Source organism: Pipistrellus kuhlii, unplaced genomic scaffold, assembly GCF_014108245.1.
Source record: "Pipistrellus kuhlii isolate mPipKuh1 unplaced genomic scaffold, mPipKuh1.p scaffold_m20_p_9, whole genome shotgun sequence".
In the NCBI taxonomy this organism is placed as follows: Eukaryota; Metazoa; Chordata; class Mammalia; order Chiroptera; family Vespertilionidae; genus Pipistrellus; species Pipistrellus kuhlii.
In genome coordinates, this window is record NW_023425595.1 from 30,882,168 (window position 1) to 30,900,720 (window position 18,553).

Sequence of the window (18,553 nt, forward strand, 5' to 3'; positions counted from 1 at the left end):
TTTATTAAATCTGTCAAGATATATTTATGGACATGGAAAACTTGCTAGAGTATGTAATATCTGACAGATGTGTGAGAATCAGTTAGGTAAAAGGGGAGAAAATTTTGTTCTGAGAGAGGAAGAGAATAGAAATTTCTAAGGCTAGAATAGGTTTGAAGAAATAATTGATATTCAATATAGTAGAGAAATCAAGATGACAGTAACAAGTGGTTTGATTATAGAGGTTTTATTGTTTCAAAAAAAAAAACCAACAACACATAAAAGAGGTCTAGCATGATAGCCCTCATACTACAGGGAAGGTGTAAAAACATCATCTATGTTAGATAGGACATGGAAAAATAATAATACTGGTATATTATCCTGGGCATTAAGAAGGATATTTTAGAGTTCATAACATATAATCTACCAAACCTCCAAGACCTCTAGACTTTCACTTTAAATAACTCCTTAATTGGAGTTCCAGCTTCTCTAATTTATAACCACCTAATTTTGGTCAAACCCCTTTGACCCTCTCCGTCTCTGAGCCTCATTTGAAAGTAAATGACACTAGGTAATTGTAATGACCTGTGAGGACTGCAATATCACTTGGGAGTGGATTGTAAGTGGTGAGATATTATGCATAGTGAGGTTTTGTTGTTATTGTCATTACATTTCTTGTAAAGGGCCATTTTAATTCTGTTTTGCAGAAGCAGACCAGTATCATTCACACCCAAATATGTTGAAACATTCCAAATTGCTCAAAATGTTTGGAGAAGATGTAGAAGATCTTCTTTCAAGAAGTCTTGGAGTGCCCTGGCCAGGTGACTCAGTTGGTTGTACATCCTCTTGTACACCAAAACGTTGCAGGTTTAATTCTCAGTCAGAGCACATACCTGTGTTGAGGGTTCGAGCACCTGTTGAGATGTGTACAAGAAGTAACCTCTTGATGTTTCTCTCTTTTTCTCTCTCTAAAATCAATAAAAACATATTTAATTTTTTAAAAAGGGCTTGAATCTAGTGAAAGGTTACTGGTGTTCTGAGTGGATTGGGGAAAGAATGATAAAATGGGAGGAGAATGTTGTTAAGTACAGACTAGACCAATTGAATTCTGAAGCATTAGACTTCTTATGGGAGTGAGTGAGGGCAGACTTTGCTTTTGTAGAGTTCAGAAAAGGATCAGCAGAATGTAAACACACACACACACACACACACACACACACACACAGCAAAATAAAATATGAAAAAAAAAATTTGACAAAGATTAAGTCTGAGATGCTATTTTCACAACTCCGGTCAGTGTTATTTTTATACCATGTTGAGAAATTGGGGGAAGCAGAGCTAGAGAGCATAATTGTTTCATATTATACAATAAGCATAGTCTGGGTATGTTTCATATGAGCCTTACTTTTTAATAGAATGCCCACAAAGATTATACTTTCTCTATACTAATAACCGATACTGGGATGCCTTATCACCAACTCAAAACTTAGATAACTTTGGTGCCCTGGTAAAAGCTCTGCTCAATCAGAAACAATATATCTGATCAGCCAATTGAGTTTTCTCATCACAAATAAGAGTGACAGTGTGGACAACTATGAGTGTGTTCATCACAAATAAGGTTGACAATGTGGCCCTAGCCTATCAGATTTTCAATTTTTCTCTTCCTTGTTCTTTTTAAAAAATATATTTTTATTGATTTCAAAGAGGAAGGAATAGGCAAAGAGAGATAGAAATATCAGTGATGAGAGAAAAATTATTGATTGGCTGCCTCCTGCATTACCCCTACTGGGGTTTGAGCCCACAACCTGGGCATGTAACCTTGCTGGAATCCAACGCAGGACCCTTCAGTCTGGAGGTCAATATTCTATCCACTGAGCCAAACCAGGTAGAACTCTTCCTTGTTCTTTACTGTTTATCCTATAAAAGCTTCCTGCCTTCTGCTCCACTTAGCAGTTCAAGTGGAGACTGTCCATGTAATGAAGTGTTTAATAATGTTTGTGTCACCTAAATTGTCTCCTTAAATATATTTTTTTTAACTTTGCAAAGACCCATAATTCTAAGACTGTTGCCTCATGACCTTGAAAAGAATATACATTAATGCATAAGATAGGGGTCCATCCTTAGGGAGCCCTGGAGATCTCCTTTTGAAGAGAAACAATTTCCACAAACTAATCATTCTGTTCCAGAAACTTGGGGGCTTCAAGAATACACTCTAGATCTTCTCATGGAGCAACCCCACCCTGGTATTTACTTAGATAACTTTACATTTGCCTTTTTTGCTCCATTTTTTTTTTAACTCCCAAAACATTGTTTATATTGAAGCATGTGAGAGTATAAGATTCAGGGCAGGGTATTAAATTTATCTAGCAGAGAAGTTTCCCCAACCTTCTTCCCTTGATTCTGCACTTGAGATGTTCAGTAGAGGCCATCATGATCTCAGAACTCTGCTATGTTTCATAAGACACATTCCATCCTAGAAAAACAGAAGTTCCCAGTCCTTTATTTTTTAAATTTATCTTTATTATTGTTGAAAGGATTACAGATGTCCCTTCCCATCCCTTCCAGTGACCCCATCCAGCTTGCTCCCACCCCCTCCCTCAGACCTTCACCACACTATTGTCTATATCCAAGGGTTATGCATACATGCATATAAATTCTTTAGTTAATCCAAATCTTTCATTTCTTATAAGCTCTTTCTTTTATTTCTTTATCCTATCTCTGCAAAAAAGGAAGAACAAGAAGGGAAGAGAGAAATTTTTGAGGGTGTCAATCAAATGTGCTTTCATAAAACATATTGTTATCCTAATACCCTTTATATTAGTCTTCCATGGCATGCCCAGGATCATTGAACCTAGAAAGTAAAAAGAAAAAAAAAAGAAAAAGAAAAAAAAAAGAAAAGGAAAAGAAAGAGAAAAAGAAAAAGAAAAATAGATTTCCTTTGATGTGGCTTAAATAACCCTGAAGTCATCCCCAAGATCGTAAGAACAAAGTTAACTTTGACAAAGAGTTGTGATCTTGGATATTGTAGGGTATTGGATGAGAATGTAATTTATGGTTTCCAAATATTATAGGGCACAATAATAGAGACATAAACAGAAGAACCAACAGACACAAATAAATATTCAAGTTTCATTCATTTTAATTAAAAAAATTGTATTTTATTAAAGATTTTTTATGTTACTATAATACAATATATCAAAAGACATAGGATATCATTATACTCTGGAGTACACAATCTAGAAGCTACAAAAAGAGAAGCACAAATTTCACACATAATTACAAACAGACACAAAGTCAAGTTGAGTAAAAACAAATAAATTAATTAACATATAAACAGTTCCTTCATCTGATCTGACAAAATAATTTACCAGGCTGGAAACTTCTCTAAAGATCTGGTTTTATGTTTGTTTTCTCATGTTACTCATAAATCTCACCTTTCTGGAAATTTTTCACATTTCTGTGACTAAGAGTAGGTATAGCCGTCAGAGATCACTTTCAATGCCTGTTGACAGATCCCAGAGACAGGGTCTACAATATGAAGGGAAGTTACTATTCATTCAGTGGCCCCTTGTGTAATCCTAACATTTCATACTCTATCTTACCTTTACAAGAATATCTATTTGATTCACTTTAAAACCTGTCACTTGATTCATAGGTACTGGCTCTTCAGTGGGCTGTAGAACTGAAAACTCCTCCAACCTAAAATAGACTGTGAACAAAAGCAACTTTAAAAGATATTTGGAGGTAGAAAAGATTATTTTTTTTAGTCACAAGTACTGACTCCATCCTCTCCATTTCTTCCCACTCACACATATGACCAAATTTTTCTCATCTCTGGTATTTTGCACATTTTAGGAACACTCATTTAGCTTTATCAATGACATACTTCCAAACTGGACTTTAATGCCATTTTACTATCTGAAAATACATATATTTGTTCTCAGTATCTGATACTGATTCATCAAGACAATGGTCATCTAAATTAGAAATTATAACTTAAAAAAATAAATATATGATTTCTAAATTGATTTTAGAGAGAGGAAAGGAGAGGGAGAAAAAAAGAGAAACATTGATGAGAGAAAGAAACATTGATCAGCTGCCTGCAGCACAATCCCTACTGGAGATGAAGCATGTGCCCTGACCTGGAATTGAACTGGTGAACTCTCAATGCATGGGGCAATTCTCAACCAACTGAGCTACCCCAGCCAAAGCACATCTCTTTTTATTATTATATAGTTATATTTATGTTATATTATTTACATATATTATTAACAAAAATAATATTTAAAAGGGTTCAGCAAAAATTTAACTCAATAGACTTAGATATACTTTCCCTAGCGTTGGCATATTGAGTTGAGGACAAGGTTCATTGCTTTATTTAGTGCATTTCTGTAGTTAGCAACCTGCTCTATGTAAGTGAAAAAACTAGATGAATATTTGAGGTGAAGAATGTAATTACTAGGCATATCAGAGCCAATACATGAAGAACATATGGGATAACAATAGAATTTTACTCAAATTATGGTGATTGGCACCATAGATCAAAAAAAAAAAAAATAGACTCACCAAACAAGGATGAGTTACCTGGGGAAACAGTAAATTCGTTGGAAACTTGACATATATGCTTAGCACTGTACATATGTTATATTGTCTACAACTCAGCAATAAATAGGCAGGGCAATATTATGTTCTAAATAGCAGATGTTAGTTTCCATTAACATGCCCTTCCCTAGTTGCTCCTATGAACAAGCTGTTAGCTTTTCCATGTTTCCTGTCATAGTCCTCAAAGAACAATGAGCTAAAGTTATGCTCTAGTGTGAGGCAGAGAGAATAAGCGAATTATTCCCCTCTGGATCTGCTTAGTCTTAATGCTATAGATGACAGGGTTCATAAAAGGGGGGAAAAGAAAGTAAATGTAGCTCATTGTGATGTGGACCACGTGAGGAGCATGTTTTCCAAACCTGTGGATAAATGTCAGACCAACTACAGTGACATAGAAGACCAGGATACAGCAGATGTGGGAGACACATGTGTTGAGGGCCTTGGCCCTTTCATCTCCAGAAGCAATGCCCGTGACAGTCTTGAGAATAAAAATGTAAGAAAAAGAGATGATGAAAAAGTCCAACAAGACCATTGCAAATACAACCACTACCGGATAGAGACGATTGAAGGTGATGTCAGCACAGGCTAACTTGATGACATCTTGGTGCAGGCAGAAAGCGTGGGAGAGCACATGGGACCGGCAATAGGGAAACCAGTGAAGGCGAATAATTATTGGCATAATTGACAGACTGGCCCTTGTCAATACCCCCATCCCAATCTTCATTACTCTAGTGTTTGTAAGGATGGAAGTATATCTCAAAGGGTTGCGGATGGCAATGAAACGGTCATAGGCCATGGCAAGCAAAACACCAGACTCCACAATAGAAAGTGTATGGATAAGGTAGGCCTGAGTGAAGCAGGCCCCATGGCCAATTTTTCTGTGGTTCAACCACAGGACTCCCAGAACTGTGGGCATTGTGGTAAATGTCACTCCGAGGTCTGTAGCTGCCAGCATAGCTAGGAAATAGTACATGGGCTCATGAAGGTTATGATCATCCCTGATAAGAAAGAGAAGGGTGCCATTACCAAGAAGTATGGAGATGTAAACCATCACTAATGGGATGGAGATCCAGTGATGTGCCTTCTCCATGCCTGGGAAGCCAGTAAGCAGAAATGAGGAAGTAGTGGTATTGAGCCACATTGCAAGCCTTGAAAGACGAAAATATTTCCTTTAGATAATGCAATAGAAGCTCCAGTTCTTTAGAAGTTTGCCCCTTGAATGTGCCACCTGTTTATAACATGTTTATTAGTCTTGACTTCCAGGGATAGCAAGGATGGCAATTTAGTCATCTTTTAGAGATTTTTAGGCATTGGAAAATAGAATGCATAAAAAACTATTCTACGTATTATTAAGGATTACCTATATGTAAGCTGATTAAACAATATGTCCGGAATATGGCAATGTATGCAGAACATACCTGGTTGATATTCTTACAAATTTCATAACCTAGAAAATAAAGACAGAATGAAAGAAGGAATCACTATATTTGAAAGTGCCATAATCATGTTGCAACTTACAGGGTGCTTTTTATGGCGCCCCTCATCTTGACTGGTGCTATCAGGGAGGATATGACAGTTTTCCAGAATGCATGAAACCTAAAAGATCAGTAGAAAATTGGTCCTGAGCAGTGTTGAAAGCGCAAGTACATACATCCTGGAGTAAAACTAGTAAACAATAAACAAGCAAGTAAATGAAACAGACTTGTTGGTTTGAGGTGATGGCTAACACTAAATATATCTGGGGGCAAAATTCAGTTGATAAAATTCTAGAGACTTTGGGAGACTGTAAAGATAATGCAATTTAATTATATGTGTTTATTTTAAAAATACATGGACCTCAAAATCCATGTTGCCTAGCAGCAAAATACTTCAGTTGTTATTGTACTATTTCAAAGAATTAAAAATTTTATAACATAGATACAAAAATAAGTAATACAAGGTGGATTTTATAAGCATTTGAGAGCACTATTTATTAACAGTATAAGACAAATTACTGGTGGCATATTATCTATTTGCAAATACAAAGATAGAAATTAGTTATTTAAGCAGGTTTGAGGAAATTTTTTTTTCTTTATTTTTCAATTATGCGGGCATCCTGGTATAGTTAACAACAGAGTGGGTAGGAACCAGGCCCAGGATGCCAGCCAGCTTGTGGCTGCTGCTCTCCCAGCAGTGTAACACGTACCTAAGTACAAGGCAACCTAGGCAGCTGCCTACGGCTGGGTGAAATTTTTTTTTTTTAATTAAGGAGTATGGTAAGATTTAACAAAAGTGAGAAGGCTCTGTGACATTTAAATTTTAAGGTATCCTCTGGGTCAGACAGCCAATCTCTGAGAGTTACAAGAACATGAATAGGTGCCTCGGGCATTAGCTGAGAAAAACTGAGTCAACTTCTATTATGGTTGTTGTGGATCAAAAAAAACCCAAACAAACAAAAAACATCTTGGTGTAAATTGAATGCATGACTCTCAGACTCCTGGAAAAATGTCTGCAAGATTAATGGGTTTTTACTTCAGAATAGTCTTGCTGAAGTTCTAGTATTGCTACCGTGTAGCAGTAGTTTCCTTTATTCTTATTTTTTGAGTGTTTTAATGAAAGGCTTTGAATTTTGTCAAAGTTTGATAATGATATTGAGAAACCAAACATAACCTTTATCTTTAAAGGGTACTAGCAATTTCTACCCAGCCATGCTCTTGACACAGGGTGTGAGGATGGAATAGAATTGCAAATGGGGAAGTGCTTTGGGAAGAATGTTATTCTTCACTTTTGTCACTTGGTTGTTATTACCTAGAAGAGCCTCCCCACTCCCTATGTAGTAGGTATGTAGCAGAATTAGTCATTGGTTCTGAGATGTGTCAAATTTATTAAGAAGCCTGGGGAACAGATATAAGATAATGGAGTTTTGAGGAGGATATATTTGACTGTAAATAAAAGTATTAAACTAGAAACCATCTGAACACTAGATAAAAGATGATATATTTGAGCACAAATGGAAAGGAAGAGAAGGAGAATGGTGAGTGTAGGAATTTCTGATGGTAGCTTCTGATGTCATCAAGAGTGGAGCACTGGCCCTGAGCAGATTGAGGGGAAAACCACTCTCTGTTAAAAGAGGTAAAAAGAGGAGGGATAACTGAGTTCTGTAAGTAAAGACTAAGAAGACAGATAGAATTAAGAAGCAAACGCACCCCACCCAAGGCATGGCTAGTGGTTGAGCCTCAACCTATTACCCAGGAGGTTAAGGTTCAAGTCTTGGTCAGGGCACATGTCCAGTTGCAGGCTCAATCCCCAGTGTGGGGCATGCGGGAGGCAGCCAATCAGTGATTCTCTCTCATCATTTCTATCTCTACCACTCCTTTCCTCTCTGAAATCAATTAAAAAAAATCTATTTTTAAAAGCAAATGCAAGAAACAAATGATTATTCAGTTCAATTATATGTCAGGACACTAGAACATGACCTGTGCCTCTATCTTTGTAGAAATGTTACAATAGCCTATTTCCTCCATTCCATAAAGTCATGCTACTTACTCATCCAAAGTCTTAGATTCATTAATCAAATGGCAGTGTACATTTTATGCACTCTCACTTAGAAAAACTTAAGGAATGGGTGAAATCTTTGTAGTGTTAAGGACAGCCAAACTTGATTTTTCTCTTTCCTGTTTTCATATTGAAAAACAACTTTTTAAAAAGATAAAAGTGATTTAATCATCATTATTATGTTACAATAATAGAATTGCTGTATCTTGGCATTCTTGATATTTATTATTAAAAAATCAATCTAGCTTAGTGTTATTTATTTTACATATATCTTTTAGAAGTTGCTAGCTTAGCATCTTGGGAGATATGCATATATTTTTACTTCCTCAATTTTTCATGAATTAACATATTTTTTTTCTACCATTGCTCTTGTCTTTTGTATATGTTCCTTTTTTTAAAGATCTTATAAATCTCACCAATTATATTCAGCCATTGTCCAATAGAGAGATCAGTTATTACCCTGTAAAAGCTACTAGTCTTTTCTCATTAAGTATTTTATAACTGGGAGTTTATGTCTCTGATGGTTAACTAAATTATCAAGATGATCATATTTGTATGGTATATTAATGTCAAACCACTTTGTTTTACTTTTGAAATTAATATGATATTGTATTCCAATTATACTTTAATAAAAATTTTAAATAAAAATAAAGAAAACTATAAATTAACCTCCTTTATGAACTTCAATGCAAAATTGATCAACATTAATACAACAAAATGAATTGAAAAACACCCACATGATCATCTCAATGGATGCAGAAAGAACTTTGACAAAATTCAAAGCCTTTCATTAAAACATTCAAAAAATAAGAATAAAGGAAACTACTCACAATAATAAAATCAAATATGAACACTATGCTTAATGGTGCAAAACTGAACATTTGTATTGGATTTACTGGGAATTGTCTTTGTGGTACATAAGGTTATTTGTGAATTTTAGAGTGATTGAAAACCCTGGGCTTTTCCTTTTCCCTGCAACCATTCATCATTCCCAGCCTCTTTCTTAGGGTTTTTCATTGATGAGAAGCTAATCAAACACAAACATAAACTGTGGGCCGATGCAGATATAGCTTCTTAGACTTTCCTTTCACATGTTCCCTCCCTTCCTCTTGGGCTCTTTCCTTCACTGTTTCTGACTTCCTTTCCTATCTCAAATACTTAATTCTTCTCTCCCTGGTCTGTTCCTTTGTTTGTTTTACCTCCTAACTTTTATCCCTTTCATTCCTTTTTGTATAGTTCAAATTTATAAACCATTCTTGTGTTTATTCTATCTGTGGGGCTTTTCTTGGCTTCCTTCTCAATATTTAACTCTTCACACAATGCCTAGCTCAATATTTGTGTTCATTTTTATTCACTAAATGATTGTTTCACCTACACAAACATATTGGTTTTTGAGCATCTTAAGGACCTGATTTTGAGCAGTTTGAAGGAGTATAATTGAATGTCCATTGTGCTCTGTGTGTTTTTCCAAGTGCTAAAGATACACAACTATGCAAATCCCCATTCCTGATCTAAAGGTTCATGCAGCTCAAGCTCCATCCAAAGTTCATTTGACTTGGCTTATTAGTCTTGGATGATGGTCAGATAGTGACTTCTCTCCAGAAAGTGTCTGAACCTCTGGTAATTACAGAGCTGCTGCCTCTTCTCACAATTTTAGAAGAGACTCTATCCTTAGTGCTCATATGGACTTCTAGGGGAAATCACAGGGTTAGAATGGGGCCAGACAGGTTGAAAGTTCAGACACAAAGAGACCAAGAAATGGAAACATTTCATCACTGAGTCTACACCCATCATCTGGTTTACTCCCACAACTCTTCCTTGCCTCAGGGTTCCAGAATTTATCTGTGACCTTATTTTATACATCTTAATATGTAATCTTTAAATAAAACACATTTTAAAGGTGCTGGAGAATCTTAAAGGATCTGTGCCTTTTCTGCACTTGCTCCTGAAAGATAATTTTGTTGAGAAGCCAGTTCCTTATCTCGCCCTCTCTATCTTGGTGCCTCAGTGAGACATTAGAGAGAAGAGTCATTAGATAGCCTCACTGACCTCAATTTTGGTTCTCTCCCATTCTTCAGCTCCATCGTCTTGACTGTGGAATCCTTAGCCTTATCAAGGATCTAGTCATAACACCATTTTTTTTCACAACCTGCACAAATTTCTGGCTGGTAGGAACATTTATTTTAGGAGCAACTCTCCAGGGTCCATTCCTAATTTAGATCACTTATTGCCCCTCCCTTGTTATCATTCCTCCCTTTATGCCTCCTGTCTTGCGTCTTTTTCATCCTTATTTGCATCTTTGGCTTTGGAGATCTGGAGCTTTAAACAGAAGTCCCCAAGGTCTCTGTCTGTGTCCCAGCTTTTCTTTAAGCCCTACTGTAAAGAGAGTGATAAATTATATCCATCAATATATGGAAGGAAATGTAGATCAGTTAAGGATCTGAACTAAAACACAGTTCTTCAGGATGCACTTTTCCCCAGCTGTTTATGAGAATTCCCAAACCCTGTCTCTATAATGAAAAATGTGTGAAAATTACAGGAGAGTAAGGCATTAGTTTTGGTGAAGCAAAATCATTCCTCTACCCTAGCTAGGTGACTTAGCTGGTTGGAGCATCGTCCCAGTACATCAACAGTGTTCAGGGAACATACCAAAGTTATGGGTTTGATCCCATGTTGTGGTACATACAGGAAACGATTGAGGTTCTCTCTCATATTGATGTTGTATTTCTCACTCTCTCTTCCTCTTTATTTAAACAAATCAATAAAAACATATTCTCTGGTGGGGGTTAAAAAAATTTCTTCCCATCCAACCTCTTTTCCGTAGTTTTGATTTCTGCCTGCAGCCACTGGAGCTTAGAGCCTTGCCTCATGAAAAACAGAGAACACCTTTCCAGTGGCTGATTTCCCCTGATTTCTCTCTCTACATCCTCCATCTCCTAAGAAGACAGAACAATATGGAAGTTTTTCTCCCTCCTTGGTGGCACAGGTATCCTTTTCTTTTTCTTTTTCATTATTTTCTAATTACAGTTGACATTCAATATTTATATTAGTTTCAGGTGTATAGCATAATGGTTAGATATTGATATAATTTATAAAGTGGTCCCCTCAATAAGTCTACTAACCCACCAAATAGTTACTATAATGTTATTGACTATATTTTCTGTGCTCTACTTTTACATACCCATGACTATTTTATAACCATGAATTTGTTACTTCTAAATTCTTCACCTTTTCACCTGCCCATCCCCTCTCCCCTCTTCCACCTGAATACTATTAATTTGTTCATGAAAGAGAGTCATTTTTAATCAAGTTATAAATAAGATACGGAGGACAGGGATCATAAAGCCAATTGTCTGGAATCCAGGGGTCTTATGTTGGAATTTGAGTGCTTCATTTACGTTGTGACTCTGGTTCTTGCTTTGCTTTTGCCACTTTGGGCAAGTTATGTAACTTCCTTGTTCCCTAGTTCTAAAATGCACATCACAATTATTGCATAATACTATTTGAGGTTTAAATAAAAAGGATTTAGAACAGTATTTAACATGTAATAAGCAGTTAGTTAATGTTAGCTATTATCATGTTATAATCAATGACACTTATTTTAATCATTTGTATTTTGGAGTATCTTTCCCCATTCAACATTCAACTATTTGAGAAATAGACTCCATTTTCTACAATGTTATGGCACATAGATATCTTAATGATTAAACTATAGAATCAGTGTAAGGTTCTCCAATTTCTACTACTGAAGGTAGATGACTTCACAGGCAATTTAATGATATGTCTCTGATTGATGGAGAGCAATTTTCAGTTTTTTTATTAAAGTCACAAACTCATGAGCACCAATCTACTTAGCAAAATATTTTAAAAAGTCTACTACATTAGATATTAGTCATAGAAATATGTATAGAGGATAAATGCTCAGATATATTTCTTTATTCATGAAGGAAATGATGAAATTCAACTTAACTATAAATTAAATTAATTTCAATTAATTAATTGTTGACAAAATGGGAATGAAAACAAGATTGAGAAAATGTATTTAGGTAAACCTGGACTGACAATCAAGAATGGCTGCAAGTGAGCATTTCTTTAGTTAAAAAATACTATAAATTTACATAAGAAAACATGAATGAATCATAAAAGTCTAGCTCAATGAATTTGTTGCAAAAATAAGGTTTTCATTGTACCAACCACTATAAATAAGCAGTAGAATTTTATCAGCGTAGCAAACCACCTTTGTGTCTCTAACCAGTTTACCTCCCAAATGGGTTTTTCATAGTTGTAACATTCATAAAAAAGAATCATACTCCATGTATTCTTTTGGTCTAGCATCAATATTCATCATTAAGTTTATAAAAAATATCCACGTGTTTGCATGTAACAGTAGTTTATTCATTTTCATTTCTATACAGTATCCCATTGTAAAAATATACCCTATATTTATTTTTTTATTCTTTTTAGTAATAGCTGCAACTATTGCAAAAGTAGTGCTCTTATTATTAAGGTACATATTTATTTGACTGTTTTGTGCACAGGTATGAATTTCTGTTGGGCCTACGCATTGAGATATAATTTCTTGGATGAGTATATATATTTTTTATAGCAGACTAGTAGCCCATCGCATGATATCACATTCAGCCAGCAGCTTCTGTGGGAGCCGGTGGGAACTGTGCTGCTTCCATGGGGGCCATGCGGCTTCTGCGAGAGGTGGAACTGAGCTGCCAGGGCCCATGGGAGCTGGGAGGGAGCCATGCCACTTCCGAGGGATCTGGGAGAGACCTGCACCTATTCCGGGGGAGATGGGAGGGAGCTACACTGCTTCCACAGGAGGCGGACCCGCCTTCTCCTCTCCAGATCTGCGCTCAGCCATGGAAGCTGCTGGCTGGCCACTGTCCCTGTCCGTGTCCACTCCAGCTGGGGGGTAAAGGGGCGCGAGTCAAGGCATGGTGGCTCGCAGGCCCCGGACTCTGTCTCTTTCTCCACTTTGGGCCTCACCTGCGTGTGCAACCTCTTCCTGTCTTGCAGTGAGTCTTGTGGCACTAAGGCGAGTGAACAACCACTGGAGCCCAGACCAAATTAAAATTTAGGGAGCCTTTATTAGCCGGCCAAGCGACTGCTCTGCCATTCTTTATGCAATGAATCCAGAGAGCAGCCACAACCCTTTATGTAGGACCACTTTTAAGTCCATTTGCCACATCCTGTTTTTGCAGAACAAGCTACTCAAGACAAAATAGTTTTCTCCAATCAACATCAGGATCATGCTATTGACGACCATGTTATTCACAGGGTCAACCAGTTCTTCAGAAAGCTGACAGTGATCTATGAAAGAAGGCCTACATTCTGGGAAGGGGCCATGAGACCATGGCCTGGCCTGGTGTCAGCACTGACAATCTATCTGGGGCGTAGTCCACTGCCTCGCTGGAATGGGCAAAAAAATTCCCACTCTCCAACACTCATTACTGCATCCCAGCCTAATTTGCAAAATTCCTCTTTCTATATATATAATGACAAATATTTTCTAAAGTGATCACACAATTTCATATTTCACTAATCCTATATAATAAGAGCCTAATATGCTAAGTGTGTGACCATTAGTTAGACCATTCAACAAGAAACTATAATGTGTACTGAAAACCAGGGAGCAGATGCTCTGACTGGTAGGTTAGCTTGCTGCTGGGGTCTGGCAGATTGGGACTGGGTGACGATGCCCTGGAACCCTCCTATGGTCCCTCCTCAGCCCCAATCATCCACTGGTGGGATCCCTCATCCTGGTCTGTGCCCTCTCACATTCAGGATATCAGAGAGCTGGTTTCACCCTGATCCCTGCAGATCAGGCCTAGGGACCCCACCAGTGAATGAATTCATGCACTGAACCTCTAATAATTCATAAGGCTCAATTGGTTCACATCCTTGACAACACTAGGTATTTACAGCTTTTTTTTTTTTTTTTAAAGCTGACTATGTCGTAGCATCTTATTATTTTTGAATTGCATTTTCCTGATGAGTAGTAATGTTGTATGTATTTTCATATATTTACTAGAGGCCCAGTGCACAACATTCATATACTGGAGAGTGGGGGAGCGGGGGTCCCTCAGCCTGGCCTGTACCTTCTCATAGTCCAGGACCTCTCGGGGGATGTCTGACTGCCAGCTTAGGCCTGATAGTGACCTGTCATTTTGGTCAATGTGCATATTAACCTTTTATTATATAGGATTCGTGATAATAATCTGGAAGAACCTGTTCTCATCTTTTGCTTATTAAGAAAAGTAGGTTGCCGAAACCGGTTTGGCTCAATGGGTAGAGCGTCGGCTTGGGGACTGAGAGGTCCCGGGTTTGATTCCGGTCAAGGGCATGTACCTTGGTTGTGGGCACATCCCCAGTGGGGGGTGTGCAAGAGGCAGCTGATCGATGACTCTCTCTCATCAATGTTTCTAACTATCTCTCTCCCTTCCTCTCTGTACAAAATCAATAAAATATATTTAAAAAAAGAAAAGTAGGTTGTCTGATACTTTATTATTGATTTTTATAAGTTATTGATATTTATGTAAGTCTTGGGTCAAATATATATGACAAATATCTTTACTACTCTATAGCTACCTGTCTTTCTTATTTTCTTAATTATTTTTTCATGGCAATAAGTTATTTTTAATGCAAACTTATTTATGATTTTCATAAAATGTTTAAGAGATATTAAATATTAAAACAATGAATAAAAATCCCTGTGTCTTAATACAGTACCTTTAAACTTTTAATAGCATTATCACAAATTTAATTTTTCCCATGGTATGCGGTTGATAACAAGAATAATTTTGTGTCTAGATTAATTTTCTGTTTTAGATTAGCCTACATATTTTTCTGATAGAGTAAGGATCCTAGAGATTATAATCATGGTCAGATGCACCCTTTCACATAGTTCAAACATCATCTTGTTAGCAGAAACAGTCATAATATCACCAATGGAATGGCAAGCAAGGCAATTTATGCTTTTATATATGGCCAACCTACCTCAAGACTATGCTCTTGTCATAGGCTGGTCCTCCAGAATCAGATGCTGAGACCAAATTTTGGGTAAAAGGTGTTTATTTGAGGTTACAATCTTTGAAAAAGAAAACAGAATTTGGCAGAGGAAGAAATCAGACTGAGATACAGGCTGACAAAGCCTCATCCAAGCTATCAGAAAGCTCTACAACAATTATACTCAACAGTCCTACCCCATGTTGGGATTGAAATGGCCAGACTATTGAAACTTCTTTTCAGCCACTTAAAACTGGTCATAGGCAGTGTAATTCCTATCAGGGATGGAAGGAAAACTATAGATGTTATCATGCCTGGCACTAAAGGGATGGGATGTGGTCACCTGAAGTACTGTGCTATCAGTATGTTGACTGCACTTCTAGAAAAATTCTGGTAAGATGGATTAAAAAAGAAATCATGTGGGCTGTAGATTATGGGTTCATGTATGGTACTGGGGGAGGCAGACATGCATTTACTATATTGACTCTAGTCCAGTGGTTGGCAAACTCATTATTCAACAAGCAGCAAACTGCAGTTCAGGAGCCGCATGTGGCTTATGAGTCGCAGTTTGCTGACCACTGCTCTAGTCCATTTAACTTCCCACTCATCAACTAACTTTGAGATAAACCTAGGAGAAAATAAAATTCAAATGTCTTCTTACAAAAAGATGTTCAAATATTCTCATGAGAGCAATTGGAATTAATTAAACTATGAAGGAAATGTGGAGAATAAATGGCTTCCCATAGGCTACACCAGGGCCTCTGGGGCCATAAAGATAAGTGCTCTGAGTCTTCACACACAAAGCTACACATCTGAGGCTCTATTAGTTTCATACCTTACTTGGAAAAGATGCTTTAATACCTTGGGGAAGATTAATTTAGTGTTCTACTTCACAGGAGGGGTTCAAATGGAGAAAATACTCTTTAAGATTTCAATTGGTTATCTCCATTTAATAACCTCACTGACTTTGTGAAAAAGCCATATGATCAGATTCTTCAGACCCAAAAACTTTGCTCCTCATTTTGAACAACCAAGCTCTGTTGCATGTGAGTATGAGAAATCATCCGAAACTACAGAAAATAGGATTAGGAGACTCTTCTTCAAATTGTCTAGGGAGAGAATATAGGAGAAGAAAAAGGGAAGAACCTCTATAGCTTGTAGCTCTCAATGAGTGAACGATATCAGTCTGAAGTTGGGAACACTTGGGAAGAAATTTGGTCATGAATACATAAGATCTGCCATACCTTGTGTGGTATGAATATGGTTGGTCCTCCCATATGACTTCTATGCTTTTTAGAGGATGAATACAGAGGCACCTCCTATCCTAGAAGACATTTAAATGAGACAGAGAGAGGTTATAACTGTAAATGTTTGAAAGTTAACTGAGTTTTTACATATTCAACTATATATTACAATAGCCTCTTTCTTTTCTTATCCTCATTTGCTGCAGTCTTTTCACAGCAAGGGCTTAGGAATCTGCAGAAGGGGCTGAAACATAAATGGATATACTAGACAAAAAATATACATTTGGAAGGCATGGGGAAAGCCAGGCAGAAACCAGCTCTCCAGTGGAGTGGCTCTCTGAATCTCCAGACCCATGGCTTTTTATTTAGGTATTTTGCCCTTTAGCAAAGCAAATATACAAAGGTAAGGATTTGGTAGATATTAAAAGATTATCAGGGTAGGGGAATTGCCTACAGCTATTCAGCAGCATATTAACATGTATATTTTCAGCCCTGCTGAAAATGTCCATCAGCCTTCTGACAAACTCCTCTCATATTTATTATGCTAACTACTGTTCTTAGGTTCCAGCAGTCATTTCTTGGCTTCCCAACCCCCCACACTTGCCCCCATATAGAGGTTCTCCTTCTTAAAATCTAAGAGAAGCTCCTAGTTGAAGAGATGTGAATTTCCCACAGCATGAAGGACAGATGGATTTCCATGGAATTTTGGGGAATGGTAAAGAGGAAACTGAGTTGAAGTTTATTGGCAACATAGAATTGATCCCTTCCAATTGGGCATCTTTCTCTGCAGCAATTTACTACTTGTGCCACATATTCTTTTACAAGAGAAAACTGTTCATAAAAATGCAATAAGAGTTTAGGTTAAAGATTATTGCTGACAGGTTAGAGAACTAAAGAGAGTGAAGTAGTACCTGAAGAATATAACAAGAGGAGCAGCTATATGGGGTTATTTTTGCATCTAGTGACTAGAGAAAAAACTTCATTCATATTTTCAATAAGCACTAAACTTTGGTTTACGTCTTTCACTGCTAGGAACAGAATATGAAGAATTAGAAGTGAATCTGTCAATTATCCATCTGGGTGAGGCTAAAAGTACTGAATCTTGCCCCATTCCCAGGTGTCTGGTACCTCAGCACTGCTGAAAATTTGCAGCAGGATCCCATCTCTGCAGGTACAGATTACTTCAAAAATTACATTTGAATATTTAAAAATCTTTAATTTCGGGGGGAGGGGGAAACGGCTTAGGAAACTCTTCTGGTTTGTGATAAGAAAAAAGTAGGACATGCATTTGTTCTAATTCAACAGTATTGACTGATGAAATTTTCTCCCAAATAAGTATATATTTCTCTAACTTCCCTTTTTGAGTAAATGATTTAATCATTCTCTAATTTCCTCAAACTAGAAATCTAGAGTCAATCTCATTTAGTATTTCTCTCTCTTCCAACATATCAGCAAGCCTTGGGACTACCACAAATGTATCCTTTTCTGTTTATATTGTCTTCATCTCCACTGCTGCTCTCCTAGTCAAGTCAGGATCATTCCTCAGGTGAAGTATTGCAATAATTTTCCAACTACTACCCTTGCTTTTATCTTGCTTTATTATCTATTCTTTACATAGCAGTTCAAGTGATAATTTAAAATTGCAAATCATGCTCTCCTCCATTGGGATTTTTAAATTCTTTAATATCTTCTCATCACATTTATAGTAAAAACAAAATTCCTGATGTTATCTATTAGGCTATGAGAGCACTGCCTGAGTCTCTGACATTACTTATTGCCCTTCTATTATCTGCTCACCAAGCTCCAAACATACTAATTTCCCCCCTCAATGAAATAACCCTTTTCTAGGTCTTCGTAAGTCCAGACTTTCTTTGTTATTCACATTTCAGGTCAAAAGTCAAATCCTCAGAGATGCAGTCCTAGATCATCCAAATTATTACACTAAACTGTATGCAATACCACCCCAGTCAATCTCCATTAAATAGTGTTGTTTTATTTTAAAACTAGAGGCCTGGTGCACAAAATTTGTGCACAGGAGTGTTTGTCCCTCAGCCCAGCCTGCATCCTCTCCAATATGGGACCCCTTGAGGGATGTCTAACTGCCCGTTTAGGCCCCATTCCAGTAGGATTGAGCCTAAATGGAAAGCAGGACATCCCTCTCAAAATCCAGGACTGCT

General features: G+C 37.1%; 1 protein-coding gene across 1 annotated transcript; it reads right to left on the reverse strand.

Annotated features, from left to right (window-relative positions):
• Positions 1–4,783: 4,783 nt before the first annotated feature.
• LOC118713504 (olfactory receptor 51B6) lies at positions 4,784–5,722 on the reverse strand. The gene has a single exon (XM_036428134.1). It carries the CDS (start codon positions 5,720–5,722, stop codon positions 4,784–4,786), a length of 939 nt encoding a protein of 312 aa, XP_036284027.1.
• Between the last annotated feature and the right edge of the window lie 12,831 nt (positions 5,723–18,553).